The sequence below is a fragment of the Corticium candelabrum genome, chromosome 14 (assembly GCF_963422355.1).
Source record: "Corticium candelabrum chromosome 14, ooCorCand1.1, whole genome shotgun sequence".
Classification (NCBI taxonomy): Eukaryota; Metazoa; Porifera; class Homoscleromorpha; order Homosclerophorida; family Plakinidae; genus Corticium; species Corticium candelabrum.
In genome coordinates, this window is record NC_085098.1 from 2,538,230 (window position 1) to 2,554,133 (window position 15,904).

At 40.6% G+C, this 15,904-nt stretch overlaps 4 protein-coding genes and 1 long non-coding RNA gene across 7 annotated transcripts; 2 read left to right on the top strand and 3 right to left on the bottom strand.

Moving 5' to 3' along the window:
• The first annotated feature begins 392 nt into the window (after nt 1-392).
• Nucleotides 393-5,102, top strand: LOC134189836 (zinc finger protein 250-like). Its single transcript, XM_062658231.1, has 4 exons — nt 393-484; nt 538-629; nt 3,576-3,835; nt 4,050-5,102. Exons 1-4 carry the CDS (start codon nt 426-428, stop codon nt 4,923-4,925), a joined length of 1,287 nt encoding a protein of 428 aa, XP_062514215.1. The 5' UTR covers nt 393-425; the 3' UTR covers nt 4,926-5,102.
• A 182-nt stretch (nt 5,103-5,284) lies between these two features.
• On the bottom strand, nt 5,285-9,023 carry LOC134189798 (acylglycerol kinase, mitochondrial-like). Its single transcript, XM_062658179.1, has 14 exons — nt 8,905-9,023; nt 8,800-8,839; nt 8,645-8,727; nt 8,504-8,579; nt 7,506-7,634; nt 7,341-7,438; nt 7,194-7,263; nt 7,056-7,135; nt 6,937-6,994; nt 6,613-6,879; nt 6,481-6,554; nt 6,403-6,422; nt 5,587-5,651; nt 5,285-5,520 (listed from the first exon to the last, which is right to left on the bottom strand). Exons 1-14 carry the CDS (start codon nt 9,009-9,011, stop codon nt 5,422-5,424), a joined length of 1,266 nt encoding a protein of 421 aa, XP_062514163.1. The 5' UTR covers nt 9,012-9,023; the 3' UTR covers nt 5,285-5,421.
• A 2,240-nt stretch (nt 9,024-11,263) lies between these two features.
• LOC134189699 (uncharacterized) lies at nt 11,264-12,076 on the bottom strand. Its single transcript, XM_062658053.1, has one exon. The coding sequence runs from the start codon at nt 12,050-12,052 to the stop codon at nt 11,408-11,410; it is 645 nt and encodes a 214-aa protein (XP_062514037.1). The 5' UTR covers nt 12,053-12,076; the 3' UTR covers nt 11,264-11,407.
• A 768-nt stretch (nt 12,077-12,844) lies between these two features.
• LOC134190080 (uncharacterized) lies at nt 12,845-14,124 on the bottom strand. Of its 3 annotated transcripts, none has more exons than XR_009971577.1 (4): nt 14,076-14,124; nt 13,921-14,007; nt 13,524-13,865; nt 12,845-13,460 (listed from the first exon to the last, which is right to left on the bottom strand). It is a non-coding gene; the product is annotated as an uncharacterized LOC134190080 (long non-coding RNA). The 3 variants fall into 3 exon arrangements; XR_009971578.1 differs by having other exon boundaries at nt 13,921-13,999; nt 14,076-14,104; XR_009971576.1 differs by having other exon boundaries at nt 12,846-13,460; nt 13,921-14,116.
• A 7-nt stretch (nt 14,125-14,131) lies between these two features.
• Nucleotides 14,132-15,867, top strand: LOC134190079 (uncharacterized). Its single transcript, XM_062658497.1, has one exon. The coding sequence runs from the start codon at nt 14,277-14,279 to the stop codon at nt 15,177-15,179; it is 903 nt and encodes a 300-aa protein (XP_062514481.1). The 5' UTR covers nt 14,132-14,276; the 3' UTR covers nt 15,180-15,867.
• Nucleotides 15,868-15,904: the final 37 nt, after the last annotated feature.

Sequence of the window (15,904 nt, forward strand, 5' to 3'; positions counted from 1 at the left end):
ACTACCATATATTTTTATATCTTCAATTGGTAGTAACCAGGTATTGTAGTACGCTGTAGTGTGATGATGGACGGTACAGCAAAGAGAAACATCCTTTTACTGCTTACATTCAGTAGTTGTGTATTCTGCGACTAGATGATGTTTGTCTCATTGCAGCTGCTAGAGCACCTCAAAAGTTGTTACGCAAGAGCTTCATACGTATACGCATGCACCTCTAGTCTGGAAACTATTTACTTGCAATTGACTACTCTAGGTGGTACGTACATATGGTTCTAGGCTTGAAGGATGGCAGGGTTTTTAGGTCACCTACACGCTGCCACTCTACACGTACATGTACTGTACGTCGAATATGTGTGGGCGTGTGGGATTAGTGTACGGGCTTTTCTTATCCGGGAATACGCATCTGATTACCCGCTGTGGGCTCGATGATGAGTGGGGAAGGAAATGTTTCTACAGGAGACACGGTCGAGCATGGAATGAGATCGTATGTAGATTGGCCAATTCTGTTGCTTGTGTTAAAATACGTCACTCGTTCAGATCACCGTCTCATGTTTCCTTGGATGCTGAGAAGAACACCTCTTCAGTGGAATTGTCTCGACAACCGGACGCACACGTTGTAGGGAACGCAGGTGGGCGGTTTGAAGGTTATTTGCGTGACAGTTCTTGGTGGTTTGCACAATAATACCGAAAACCAATCAAAGGCAGGAAGTTGAATGTGAAGGGTGTGGTGACTGTGAAGTTACCAATCACGATAGCGACCATAGCGTAATACGTGATGTGAACACACATTCGTGAGCTCTTCCTCCTTTCTTGAAATGGGTGTAAGTGTAGTACTGAAGATGACCTTCCAGACATGTTCACACAATGGAGACCTGATTGTTGTGTCTCTTTGAGAGTTTGAGGCTTAATTATTAATTAACGAAGTAGCTCATGAGACAGACATTATCAGCAGACCTTTGCTTGCATAAAAATGTCAAACATAAACATTCATATTCTTGTACAGATATAAGTCGGCTCTAATAGATGTATTTCAGTGGGGCACAACAGAGTGTAGGTGGTGGCATTGCCAATATAGAAAACCGGTTGAATGTTTGAACTACTGTAGGTTGAAACACCTGCCTTTGTTGCAGCATTGAATAATGAATGATTCGCTATCTTTCAATAGTGATGACTACTGATTGGTTTACTAGTAGACTTCTGGTTTTGAATGTCTAACAATGCTTTTGATTATGCGCTTGCTCGCTAACATTGCTAGCTCGTGTGGATTGCTTTACCCTCGCTTTAGATTCTGCACAAAGATGAGAACATGCATGGCATTTCCAAGAACTGAAATGATGGTGTCAGGCGAATCTGATGATGGCGAATCTGATGATGGAGAAGCTGAAGAAGATCTAGCTGAGCCAGTTGTTTTGCTGTATGTGAGACAATGCATTTTGCCGGATGTTCGACTCGGCAGTCAGTCAGCTCTTGAGAGTCCTTTACAAAATACACTCTAATTTTGTATTGTATTTTGTTCACTACACAGTATGGTTTCATTTGGCTTCATATTTTGATTTGTACACGACTTATTTCTGTATCATGATCGATGTGGTAGGAGAATGTGAGATACAGTTGCAGCATAGATGTGACAGTGAGATGTGAAGGCAGCTTGCAGGAAGCGGCTCCGAGTGCAAGTCTGCAGGTGTACACTGTCATGAGGCTGCATTTTTGCAGCGTGTTCTAATCGAAAACGCGTCAAACAGATCCAGAAATGCTTGTCGCTAGGATATGGAAGCGACTATATAGCTGATTAATTATTCAGAAAGCACTTTTGATTGAGGCTTTACGCATTTGGGAGAAACTTGAATTAGGTATGCCAAATCCAAGATGAGTGCTTCCACACTAGCGTCTGAGGGCAACCGTGACCATGTCTCTTTAATTTATACAGACAAAACATCACAAAATGAGGCATCTTGGAACTTTACTGTTTCCACAAGTAAAGATGATAGATTTGAAGGCACTAATAGAGTTGGTGTTTTGAGCATGTATACCGTTGGCAAAACATTGAATTGGTGAATCATCTGGATGCATGAAGTGGTGGAGATTCTTGATATTTAATTAAGGTAGGTTTGGATACTTGTGTAGCAATGGCATCAAGATAATGATAATCTGTTTACATGTAGGTAGTTTCATTTCATTGTTTGTCACAATGTGTTGTAAGTTGCATATGAATTATTATATAGCACATGGACATATCATTCTCATGATATAGTTTGCATTCGTACATCAACAACCATCTCAACTTTATTGTACGTTGGGTAGATCTCGGAGAGTCTTTTGGATGTAAATTGTGATTTCTTTCTTTCTTGCTTATGACATTATTCATAACCAGGTACGAAACAGGTTTTATGGTAAAGCAAGTTTAGTAATTTCACTGGTTGTATCTTGCAAGACTGTAGTGGGTGTTGTTATAAGATCATAATATGAAGGCTTTGATTGAAGCACTTGATTGACTAGAGGTAACGTCATCCTTTTGTCTGAAGCATGTCCGCTTATAGTTTCTGTGGGTTACATGGGTCTGGCTAAGAGAACCATTGAACTCGCAGAGCTCGGCATTGCGCATTTCGATAATTAATTTATGCTTATTAGTCACACGAATAGGTGATATACGTACTTTTCTGCCATTCTATTCTTCTCCACTGAGCTAGTAATATTGAGGATTTATTGGAAATGCAACAATTAAGACATTTATGGTGGTAATGTAAAAGTATTATATGTATTAGTATTATATTAGTATATTAATAGTATTATAAGTAGTAAGTGAGATAACACTTTGTTGGCATTTGTTTCTGTCAATGTTGCTTATTATATAGCTGGGGACATACATGGTATTAATGATGATTATTTATGTCTTCATTAGTAGAGCCTGTTGAAATGGCTCTAGCCACATAGAATCCGAAAGTTGTTATTATTGATTACATTCAGTGCTGCTGCATTAGCTATTAATAAAAGAGCTTCATTCATAAAATCCTACTCTTTAATCTTCAGTTGTGGTCAACATATACTAATGGAGTTAATCATCAGTTGTACTCAACAGGTGGTGTATCATTCCTAGAGGTGCTGAAGTTAGTAGAAGGCTGGTCAGACAAGTGCCTGTTAGGACTTTTAAGGTGCATGAGAACTTATATTTAGTCAGGAATGGGGGTTAGTTGAGAAAGAACAATATGATACAGTTGACTGGCTGCAGATAATAGATTAGAATGTTTGCAGGATTGCTGTAGATATATACCTATGGTTCACGACTCACCTCTGATGATATGCACTGCCAGCCTGATGATTTATCTTTGAGTACCTGTGCTGTTTCCATTGGCTAATCCAACTTAAAGATATTGGGTTAGCTGATGGTTGTTGTCAAGTAAGCTCAACCAACTGAGTGGGAAGTAGACAAATACAATAATCAATCCAATAGATGTATTTGCCTGTAGTTAGCAACCACACGTTGGGCAGGAAGATATCATCTATTGAGACAACGCGGCACATTCTTTCAGTCCTGTACACTAATCTCATTAAGTCTCTATTTCTGTTTCTTTGTGTAGCAACATCAAAGAAGCATGGCGACAACATTGATGAGCTTGATAATTTACTGGATGAGTCAACACATAATGCTGTTGTAACTTGTGGAGTGGTAGATGCTTTCAAGGGTGTTGAGTGTGTCAGTAACAATAAGAAGGGTGAAGCAAACAATTCGGCTAGTACAGATGTGCTACTTGGGCATGAAAAACAGTGGGTTGAGAATGACACATTGGTTTTGGAAGAGTCAACTGACCTGGCACAAATTGACAAAAACCCATCAGTGGTAAGCAAAATCAAGCAAAACTACTTTAAACAGATTTTGATCAATTGGTTTCAACTAACCTTTAGAATCTGCTTTACGTACATAGGTAGACACCTTGTAACCTTGACTGCCTTGTAATAAATAAACTGTATGGCATTCACATTATGGTCACTTTTATATACACTTGTTGTGGAAGTATTGGTTGTAATATTTAATGTTGTTGATCTCTGTTTAGTCGTATGGCAGTGATGGGCTATTCAGTGTTGCTATTGTGCCGGATTGCTGTGATGCATCTTGTTTTGCTGACTGCAGACATAATGCTGTTATCACCAACTCACAAATGATGCCAAGTCCCCAGTCCATGCTTCACTTCACACATGGACCTTCTGTTACTATCCCAGATGATGAACTGGTGTTATGGCCATGCCGCTGGTTTGGCTGTTCCGACCAATTTCTATCTCTCCAAGACTTAGTAACTCATATTAACAACATGCACGTTCAATTGGAGAGTGATCTGTATAACTGCTACTGGGAGGACTGCAGTAGGCAAGGAAAAGGGTTCAATGCCAGATACAAACTGTTGATACATTTACGCTCTCACACTGGCGAAAAACCTTACCATTGTACAGAGATCGGTTGTAGGAGGAAATTTTCTCGTCTTGAGAATTTGAAAATCCATTTGCGTACACATACAGGGGAAAAGCCCTATGCATGTGGGTATCCTGGCTGCAACAAACGCTACTCGAATTCTAGCGACCGTTTCAAGCATATTCGAACTCACACAGAAGACAAACCGTATGGTTGTCGTCACCCTGGTTGTGACAAACGATATACAGATCCAAGCTCACTTCGAAAACACATGAAAACACACCAGACATATGGACGCAGCTTGTCATGGAATGGCAACACTACAACAAGTAGGGTTGGACCAATTGGTGTGAGAGGTACACGAGTCGAAGGTGGTAAACGAGTGGGAGCCACAAGCTGGCTGTTTGATGGCTACGAGAATGACTTGCTAGAAGAAAGTGGGGACAGTGAAAGTGTCAAACTTAGAATTCAGCGTTCAGAGGCTGCATTACGTGAAGCAGAAGAAGATTTACTGCTGCTGTAGTAGGTAGTTTTGTACAGAACAACTAAACAATGTAGAATCCCTTGTACCATTCAATTTTTGTAATTCTTCATAAACATTTGTCACAAAGTAGAGCATGCCTGCAGTGGTATGTAAATGTGTAACATATTTCTGCCATTTTTCGCTGATGCATTCAATTGAAAGACATTTTTGACACTAGAGCACAATTGTTCCACGAAAGAGGGACTGCATGGCTCTAACACACGTGAAGTCTGGATGCTGCAGGGACAGTAGATCGATAGATGTAGACAATAGTAAGTCGACTAAAGTTTGTGCAAAGCTGTGCAGGGAATGTTAGTGCACGATGCTTGCGTATTGAGGTAGGGAAATGTCTGCAATCATATAGTGACAGTCTGTACATTTCTACACACATACGTATACGTGAAGCAGGAGGAAAGGGAAGAGAGTCGTAACAGGCATTCTTGCAGTGATTTCTATAAGCTCTGTTTGCTATGTAGCATTTATTATGGTGCAATCATTACTGTACAGCATGAAACATTTGTAGTCTTCCTGGCAGCCACTGAATTGTCACTGGCCTTGACTCATATTCCTCACCATCAATCCGCATCCAGGGTGACTGTAGAAGAACAAATGATTGTAGTTTTGCATTCTATCTGATCGGTTGTACTGAATGCAGACTTACCAAATGACTATCTGGTGTAAACTGAACTGTAATGATTTCAGACAAGTCTTGTAATGGCAGCAAATCTATATAAAAAATTTTGCACTTTAATTAATTGAAGTTGCTTTTTTTTATAAGCGTAGCCTATGTGAGAAGGGTAGTGATGGGAGTGGTAGTGCTTTTTGAAAGAGCCACTTACAGTGGTGCGGAGCTGGGGTGATAAGGGGCAGATGCCCCCAACTCTGATCACAACCTTTAATTTTGTTAGCAAACAGTACAGCAGTCAAGCAACAAAACCTCCTGTAGTCCATGTACTCCAAGTCCATTCATGGCCAGCCCCAACGTGCGAGTCACTCCCCGCTGCTAACTTGGTCTCTTTCCCTTTGCTCATAGAGATCCCGCTGCCCAGAAAGTCAAACGCAGAGGTGATGGCTATGAGAAACTAATGCTTTGTAAAGTAAAGTACCAGGTATATGCCACATACCAATTGTAAGAGGACAAAAGAGAACATTGGCTCACTGCCTGCTTCTACGTGGCTCTTTTGCATGCCATGCAGATCAATCTGGCTACCTGGTTATACTGCATGGCTATGATTCTTCTGGCCACTCATAGGTCATCAATTTCATGCCTTGAGATTTACTAACTACTTTCATCTGTACACATGCATGAAAGCATGAACACAGACACGCACATGCATGCACACACACACACACACACACACACACACACACACACACACACACACACACACCACACTACACCACACAGCATGGCACAATACGAGTGTACTTGCACTGAATGTGAACAACGTGCGAACAAAGTTCCCTCATTACACACCTGGATGTCCTTGGTTCAGCCTATAACAATCAACAGGTAAACTTGATCATCCTCAGCCATAAACAACCAATTACCAACCCATTGCTAAGAAGACTCAGTCTATCTACTGACACCAAACAATGAGACAAGTTAAGACCAGGTGACACTCCTGCCTGCAAAATAGACACCCAATATAACATAAGCACTTGTACAACAAATTTCTATCTCTACTTTGTTGCACTGGACTGTTACGCTGACGCATTCCAGCAGCTCTTCAGCACAACCGTTTGATGTATCTGCACCTCCACGGTCCTCAGAGTTCTCACTGGAAATACCAATATCAGAGCTCTGAGCAGAGATAGTCGGCAGCCATGACAACTGATGGCCAAACAACGTTCTTGACCGTATCTCAAGCTCTTTGTGTTGTGCCGTATTCGTAACAGATTCCAGTACAGAGCGATACTGCAATCTAACAGCGGCCGTAAGAGGCCAGTCACGCTTCACATCAAACTGTATTATTCACTGGGTCTTCTTAAAATTTGACATTAACGCTACTTTCAACACAGCTTCAAGACAGGCAGCAAAACGTCTCATCTTCCACGTCCACCAAAATCTCATAATAGAAATAGTAAATTAACCAAATAGCCTACACCACAAGTGATTGATTCATATACTTTGGTATCCTTTCATTGATATCAGATAAGATTCCCCACTCTAAACTATTCAAAGCAAATACAGGCTTGCTTCCAGCAGGCTACAATAGATTACCACCAGATATCTCTAGTGATGATTAAAGGAAGAAAACCAAGTACCTCAATTTGCATTACATCCACTACTCTAGTGTGGCCTTTCACTACTGCTAATGTGGCTTTACATGTCTCACTACACAGATACACACAGTACTAATATATATGACACATACAGTATTACTTGTAACTGATACTGTGAGCTGCACTTACATCACCTTATTGTTATCATCTAATCCCAGTAGAGCAATGATATCGCTATGACTCCCTCCTAAAGGAATGTATCCCAATGGAACATTTGATAACTTTTCCTGTCACATTGTTAGACAACCGACTCTCAGGTTCTTTCGTTATTGTTTAATTAACAGCTCTCTGTACCTTGTCTTTACGTAACATTAGACCACTGACAACCTCCATCATCGTTCCTCTCCCTCCAGCCACCACTATACCATCCACGTCAACTGGGATGTAATCCATTAGCATTCGAAGTTGCTGATGACCTGAAGGCTAAAAGAGATTTAGAAACCTGACAAGCATGCATAGATAAAATTTAAACAACAGTCTACTCCTAGTACTAACTTCATACTAATTTGTGTATGGTGTTATATTAATATCAACACATCAAAGTAAGACACAAACAACAATTGTATTGGTGTAACATGCTGCTGCAGATTTGTGGCACAATACTCATGTCATTGTAGTAATAGGATTTCTACAACAGCTGACATTAATTTAGTATGTACTCTGAAATAGCTTATTTGCATGAGAATAAAATTATGCAATTTAAATCACTATTTGTGCAAAATTAATTTGTCTAATCATAACAAGTGTACATATACCGATAATTCAATTATAAATATTAGCCTGCAGAGTTTAATTGAGCAATGTGTCCATGCAGTTCCCGATGACACTCATAGGCTTGCCAGTGTATGCGGAAGCTGGACACAGTGAGGTCACAAGAGTCTGTGAACAAGACTATACAACACGCTGTTTACATGTGCATTGTATAAGGCCCCAGACAATTTCTTAATTAAAAACCCAGACCACTACAAGCTGTCAGTAAAATTTTTAATTTTTAAAAATGTTTCAAAACGTGCTATGGCCATATGGCCGTACAGTGTAGCACAGTAGCCATTCTGCTGGCCCTGGACCTTTATGTTCTCTTGATAAGCTGGTATTACTAAATGTTGCTTGACCCCATTGACACTCAAGTAAGCCGGCAATATCCGACAATTATATCTAGATGTCTTCTCTCCTCTTTCTATTCAAGCAAGCAAGACATTGACACTAAACAAACCCTCAAGTCTTCAATTAGTTTTTTACAGACTCTCAAATTAATTTTTTTATTATCTCTTTTTATTTAATTTGCATCTCACTTCAACCACAGTAACATCCATTCCTGCCAAATGCAATATGGGCGCTGCATTCTTTTCAAACAGTTTTCTGGCCTTCCTAGGCAACACATGCAAATAACAGCTCTATAGCTATCAACAACAACACAAATCCCAGTATATTACCCTCCGGAAGCGTGTGGATTGAGAAACACATAAAGAGTGCGAGGTCTACTGGTCGGAGTCTGTATTATCTCTTCACCATACAGCTAAGATAAATGCACAGTATTAATTAATACAGACGATGAATGGTACTTCTAATCATTGTCTATCTATTTCACTTTTGATTCTCTGCAAAATTTTCTCCTTTGTAGATTTTCTCTGTGAAAGAAACTTCTGTCTTTCGTCTGTTTTAACCCGTATGTCACCTTTCATATTTCAGATACCTGAACTTGCGTGAAACGTACGACAACCCATAGAGGAATGCAACTGAAGCAGCGACTGATTTTTTCCAATGCTTCCGCAGAGTGTACGGCAGCCCTACCCCAGCCATAGGCTACTTGGTGATATCAAATCAAGAAAGTGGTGACTAGTCTCGCGTAGCCAGACCTTCTCCGTTATCTTCCGGCAGTACACGCAGCCTCTAGAGTTGGTTTCTGTAAATCTGTTAGCAGTAGTTGTTATTTTTAGACTGGGACAGTATGATTAGGTTAATTTAAAGTTAATTGTGGTGTACATAGATTTTAAATATTGAAAGTAAATGACACAGACAGAGAGACAGACAGACAGAGAGACAGACAGACAGACAGACAGACAGACAGACAGCCAGAGAGACAGACAGAGAGACAGACAGACAGACAGACAGACAGACAGACAGACAGACAGACAGACAGATTATTTTATTGTACAGATCCTCTACTTGTACACATCCTAAACTTCTATGATGAACCAGTCCTTCACAGCGAAATACTTTAAAACATTAGTGGACTTGGATCTGTACATTAAAGTTAAAAAGCTTGTTCATGTCATTCTTTGTTTAATTCTGAAACTCTAGCTCTTGATAAACAGACAGACAGACAGACAGACAGACAGACAGACAGACAGACAGACAGACACAAACAGACAGACAGACAGATAGACACAAACAGACAGACAGACAGACAGACAGACAGACAGACAGACAAAGATTGACAGAATAGTTTGTAGTAATGCATGAGTCGATTGACTCTGTAGATGATAGCTATATACTAAGATTTCAAGATAGACGACCATAGTGGTCGTAGAAGAAAAACTCTACCGAACAGCCATCTGATGTTTGTGTTATATGTAGCCTATTCTGTATTAGCGTTGATGTTTTCAATAAATCTTCTTTGACAGACAAACAGACAGACAGATCGACAGACAGACAGACAGAGCCAATGCTTTCATTGCCTCTTTGTCTCACTCGGTGGTGGAGTTACCGAGACACTTTCCTCATTTGAACAACGTTTGCCAGACTCTGATCAGACTCATTGCTCAAGAGATCTAGAGCAATGAGTATTGCTCTGGCTCTCTTGGCGATGCTCTTACAAGGGCACTCCTGTCAAAAGCTTCTCAGATTTCCTATCTGGTAGAAACAAAATTCAACAGTATCTCAACCGCAGACAAGCAGCTCTCGAGCTAGACACTATGATAGAAGAGGCCTCTACTGGTCGTGACTCAGCTAGACTTCGATCTTTGAAGGGAAAGGGAGCCAGTGCTTGGATCAGCTCTGAGTCTCGCGTGAATACCCTGCTTGGCGAGCTCCTTGAGGTTTGCTCTTCCCATTTTCCCTGATTGGACGGAGAATTACAATTACGGATGGGACATCATCCATGATAGTGGATACCATCTAATAACCTGCAAGCTGGCTGGAGGCCCTGTTTGGTCTCATGAATCAATTGCGTCTTTAATTTATGGTCAGATTGTCTGAGAAGTCTACACATACACCACTGTCTATGTAGAGAGCCACGCCATCGCTATACAAACACCGAGGATAGGCCAGATTGTTGTTTTTGACACAGTCGAGATCTACCATGAGGGCAAACCAAATGCTCCAGAATTCCTGGACTGTTGGAGGAAGGTATTTGCCGTCCAACTCCAAAAATGCAATAGCAAGACCCTTACAAAGTTCTCATCTCTCCTCAAAGAATACAACTGCAGGAAGACTTCAGCTCTCAGTGGACAGTCATAAACACTTAAGAGACTGGGACCATACGTCCCTTTCGTCTAGTAATAATGTGTATATGTATTTAGTTAGTGCATAGATAGTGTGCATTGTAGTCTTAACCAGTTTTCATGTATGTACTAGATGTAATGGACACGTAGACTAGCTATTGCTTTGGTGCTGTAGTTCATTTATGAAAAATATGTATTGACAGACACAGACAGACAGACAGACAGACAATTATTTGAACCAGCCGGCCAAGAGATTGAGAGATGTCGAAAGTGGATCAAGTGAAGCACAGTTGAGGACAATGGAGAACGAGACTATCAATATGCCTTCAGAAGTCCAATTCCAATGTAATAATGTAAAACCTTAGAAGAATTACAGAGGAAAATGAAGAATTGGACGACACTGAAAGAGACATTCAGAACATCATTCATTAGAGTTTTAGTAGTATTCGATCTGTATGTCTCAGTAGATGGACATTTAACTTACGCAGTTTTACCTAGTGTTCATGTAAAGCGGCACAGCTGGTGAGACTTCCTAGTGGTTACGGAGAGACTGATTAGAGTCTTACTGTAAAACACACTCTGCACTCTGGCCTGAGCCTCACACACAAACCAATTTAGCAACTTACTTTGTTTGACAGACTTTAGCATGTCCTGCAAGAAAACCTAACAAATCTAGTTTTGTCACGTATCACTAACAAAGCAGCACGTAATTTTACTAGTGGTCCCTAGGTCTACGTATGACACGTGTACTTTCTACATCTCCGAACTCAGCGGTTTATACTCGCCGGAGCCCTTCGACTTCTTCCTCCAGATACCGACAATGATAAGCGTCACTACAGCCGACAGGACTGCAGTAATAGGAATCGAAATAGCAAGCTGTGTCGTGCAGCTGCACGTTTTCTTAGCGTGGGGAGTCACATGTGTTGTTACACTGCCTGTTGAAGTGTTTCCTGTTAACGGTGCCTTTGACATCGTGGCCGTGGTCATGTTTGTACCTGCTGACGTTGGTGCATAAGAGCTCGAGTTCGATGAGTTACTAGCAGTCGGATTGGCTGTTGGCGTTGAATGAGAGCTGTTAGCGGAGGTGGCATGGCTGGTGGTGGGGGTTGTGGCGGGAGCACTGGTGCTAGATCGCGCCATAGTAGTCGTTAAGGCTGTAGCAGAAGTAGCTTCTTTTGTCGTTGTTTTCGTTGTCACTGCAGACGTAGTCGTCACTGCTGACGTGGTTGTGGGATTTGTGCCGGTGGCATTTGTCGAGTTAGAAGTTGCTGTGGTGCTTGGACTGCTGCTGCCCTCTATGGCACTAGCCAGCAGAGCCGACAACAGAAGAGCCAAGAGACCGTTCACCGACATTTTCCTGTTCGACCCGATCGGAGTGCGCACGTGCTTACTGCGCATGCGTAAACTTATCCCACCGTTGCCGCACGAAGGCACCAGAGCCATAGAGAGAGAGAGAGAGAGAGAGAGTTGCGACATGGGCGTTATGGAATTTGTGATCACGTGATTGCATGGGCGCCATTTTGTTTCCAGTCGTGTGTACACAGTATCCGTCATTAGGCGCGTTTCGACCCACTAGCGAGACTATGGTTAACTGCTGCGCTTGGAACTGTAGTAATAGATCAGAAAATGGATTCAAAATGTTTTGGTTCCCTAAGGATCGTGCCAGAAGAAAAGTTTGGGAGGCTAGAGTAAGTCGCAAGAACTGGATAGCATCGCCATATGCGCTCCTGTGCGAGGTACATAAATACCGTAACGTTTATCGTGTTTCTCACACACTAAGGTACAGTAGATACGCGTTGTGATGTCGGCCAAAGCGGATTTGGTTCTAGTAGACTCAGATCTTGAACTGCCTAGAAGGTATGTCTGGCAGCTAGATGCTAAGTTGGTCCACTTGTGCACATTTTTTAAATAATGATGATAGTCTCCTCCATAAGTACATGGAATTTTCATCATTTTGAAGGCACACTTTGATGAATCACAATTTAAGTGCAGAAGGGCTGATGGAAAAAGAAAACTTAAGTGGAACGCTGTTCCAACCATATTTCCTCACAAGGAACGACATCAACGTATTAGAAAATCACCATTAGCAAGACATCCAGTGGACATTTCCAAGCAAGTGAATCTGGTCTTGAGAGACCACATGTACTCAATCAGTGGTGTTTCACCAAAACCATTTTCAAAATGTAAGTCACTATGCAACAGTTCACACGTTTATATCAGTGCATGAATTGTTCTTCACTTAATTAATAACATCTCAATCAACTGTACTATATATGTTTATAAAACTACAAAGAAAACTGCAAATTACACATGATAGAACACACACACACGCAATAATGACAACAGGCACACATGTAGACATAATTTCAAAATTTAGTAGAAGTTTCTTCAATCTTGGGATTGTTTTTCATTTTTCAATTGTTTAAATTACTACTATGAAGAACCAAGTACAATTAATGCAAGTTAACTAATCTATCTCTTAATTGATTGATGTACAGCTGAACATAATTCCAATGATGACGAGGCAACTCGACATGACTCTGTAGCATATGAAACCAGTGTGGCAGATCTAGATATAGATGTGGATGAATCTAATACCCTCTCAATTGATTCCTCTACAACAGCTAGAGAAGTCGTAAAATTAAAGCCAAAGTACAAGTTTCAAGAGCCAAACTGCATAAAATTACAAGAAGAAATAATGCACTTACTAAGCAAATGGCAAGTCAGGAATCAAAGATTAAAAAACTTTTTGCTGAAGATCAACTGCTAGCATTGTCCCGAGGAATGTGAGGAATTCGGTGGTCATCTGCCACAGTGAAAAAAGCCTTACAACTTCGATTTGCATGTGGAGCCACAGGATATAACTTACTTTTAAAACAGCAGTTTCCTTTACCATCTCTTCGAACTCTTCAACAACGAATGGAAACAGTTCTATTTGAGCCCGGCATACTCAACCAAGTTTTTGAATACTTAGCAGTGAAGGTAAATGATTTGTATGAAGAGGAAAGAGTCTGCTGTCTCACATTAGATGAAATGTCCATTACACCTAGTATTGAGTATGATGCAAGTAGTGGACAATTGCTTGGGAATGTGACTTTGCCTGGTCATTGTGGTAGTGCCACTCATGCTCGTGTTTATGTTGGGAGGACTGTCATCACAGTGGAAACAGACAGTAGCATACCATTTCAAAGGAACCTCCACTGACGGAACTCTAATGAAACCAATTGTGCTGGAAATTATTGAATGTGCTGCAAAGATAGGCTTACATGTCATAGCTGTGACTAGTGACATGGAATCTGCAAACCGAGCACTGTGTAGAAGCTTTGGCCTCATGACTGGAAGACACTGCAATACTGTTAGCAAAGTAGTACATCCTCAAAGTCCAACCAAATGGTTATATTTTCTCGCTGATGTTCCTCACCTAATAAAGAATCTTAAGGCAGCCTTGGTTAGTGGCAAAGTCATCACTCTACCTGATGATGTTGTTAAAGCAAACAACTTGAACTGTAGTTTTGTGTTCATTACACCTGTAAAAGATCTAGTAGAGTTTGAGAACCATCATGATTTAAAATTAGCACCAAAGCTAACTAACGCCCCTATTTCTCCATCACATTTTGAGAAAATGAAAGTATCACATGCACTGCATCTGTTTAGTAAGTCAGTGAGCTCTGGACTTCAATACCTTGTGAAAGAAGAAGGCCGAGGAAACGAATATCTTTCTACTGCTTGGTTTCTGGATGTGTTTAACCGGTGGTTTGATTTCATGACAAGCAGGTACCCTGCAGTTGCACTAAGCAGATTGAATTGTGATAAATATGAAGAAGCTCTAATATTTCTTATGTCTATTATCAACTTAGTACAGAGCATGAAAATTGGACATAAAAATGACTGGAAACCCGTGCAAGCAGGGATTATAATGTCTACAAACAGTGTTCTTGGTATCCAAGAGGAGTTGCTTTCAATGGGATACAAGTTCCTTTTGACAAGTCGTCTTACTCAAGATTGCCTTGAAAATCTTTTTAGTTTGGTCAGGCTAAAAAATCCTATTCCTTCACCACTGGCATTTAAATACGCATTAAAAGTCATTTGCATTGCACAGTTCCTGAAACAACCTCATGCATATCAAGGAAACTGCCAAGAAGATGATAGAGACATAGCAATTGACTTTCTTGACCAGCCATTGAAGCTACCAAGCACTGAACTGGATCTGAAAGATTTAGAAGTGGAAATATCAGAAGCAAATTGCATAGATGACATTCAGAAGGCTGAGTTGAACAGCTTATATTACCTTGTAGGATACTGCCTACACAGCATAAAGAAAAATGAAGAAATCTGCACAGGTTGTTTAGTGGAAGTGACCAGCTGTGATCTAAGTGATCAAGACTCAGTAACGTTCACTATTCTAAAAGAGTATAAGCAAGGATGCCTTACTCAGGTATCAGAGAAAGCATTCTCTATGATGCTCAAAGTAGAAGTCATGCTAAGGAACTTCGATGAATCAGTGTTGATGACATCAAAAATGTGAAAAGATTATTGTTGGACAAGGCTGAAGAAATAACAGTACATGATTTGTTCCTCAATTGTCATAATATCAAGCAGAAGCTACTATCAAAGTACTTGACTGTTCGCTTACACATTCTATGCAAGCAGATGAAACGTAAAAGAAAACAGGAGTTAGAGAAAGAAAAGAATCAGAGTCAAGGTGAACTAGGAAGCAAGAGCATGACAATGAGAAAATTAGTCAAAAAATTGAAATGAAAATGAATTTATAACCGTGTTCTGTACACTTTTGTAACTTGAGCTTCTGATGATGAGCCATCGTTTTATTTATACCATTCATTGCAGAAAGAAACGTGTACAGAACACGGTTATAAATGTTGGAATTCCGAGGCCAAAGCGCGAGGTTTTCCTTGGAGAGCGTCAGAACTGTTCAGATCGGTTGTTTGAACAATACAACGTCTCTCCTGCAGTGCAAACATTGACAGAAACAACTGAAATCTTGCAAACGGTTCATATGGAATCTCTGTATTTCGGTAGAGCTCTCACCCGAAACCACGATGATCAGGAAACGACACAAATCGAGCTTCTGAAGAAGTAAATCATAGTCCAATAGTTGCAACGAGTAGCAACATAAAACTCACTTTAATGTAGAAATAGTAGTAGCTTAGTATGATTTTAGACAGATTTTTTACGTAGCGCGCATGGAAACAAAATGGCGCCTTTGATACGGGTCGTCGCAACTCTCTCTAT

Bases quoted from the DNA above. Each gene is read 5' to 3' on its own strand.
- LOC134189699 (XM_062658053.1), bottom strand. From the start codon at position 12,052: ATGCGCAGTAAGCACGTGCGCACTCCGATCGGGTCGAACAGGAAAATG.
- LOC134190079 (XM_062658497.1), top strand. From the start codon at position 14,277: ATGAAAGTATCACATGCACTGCATCTGTTTAGTAAGTCAGTGAGCTCT.
- LOC134189798 (XM_062658179.1), bottom strand. From the start codon at position 9,011: ATGGCTGGGGTAGGGCTGCCGTACACTCTGCGGAAGCATTGGAAAAAA. The intron at 8,580-8,644 runs GTAATATACTGG...TGTGTTGCCTAG, and splicing joins AATCCACACGCTTCCGGAGG to GAAGGCCAGAAAACTGTTTG. The intron at 7,635-8,503 runs GTGAGATGCAAA...AATCTCTTTTAG, and splicing joins TGGATGTTACTGTGGTTGAA to CCTTCAGGTCATCAGCAACT.
- LOC134189836 (XM_062658231.1), top strand. From the start codon at position 426: ATGATGAGTGGGGAAGGAAATGTTTCTACAGGAGACACGGTCGAGCAT. The intron at 485-537 runs GTATGTAGATTG...TCACTCGTTCAG, and splicing joins GTCGAGCATGGAATGAGATC to ATCACCGTCTCATGTTTCCT. The intron at 3,836-4,049 runs GTAAGCAAAATC...ATCTCTGTTTAG, and splicing joins TTGACAAAAACCCATCAGTG to TCGTATGGCAGTGATGGGCT.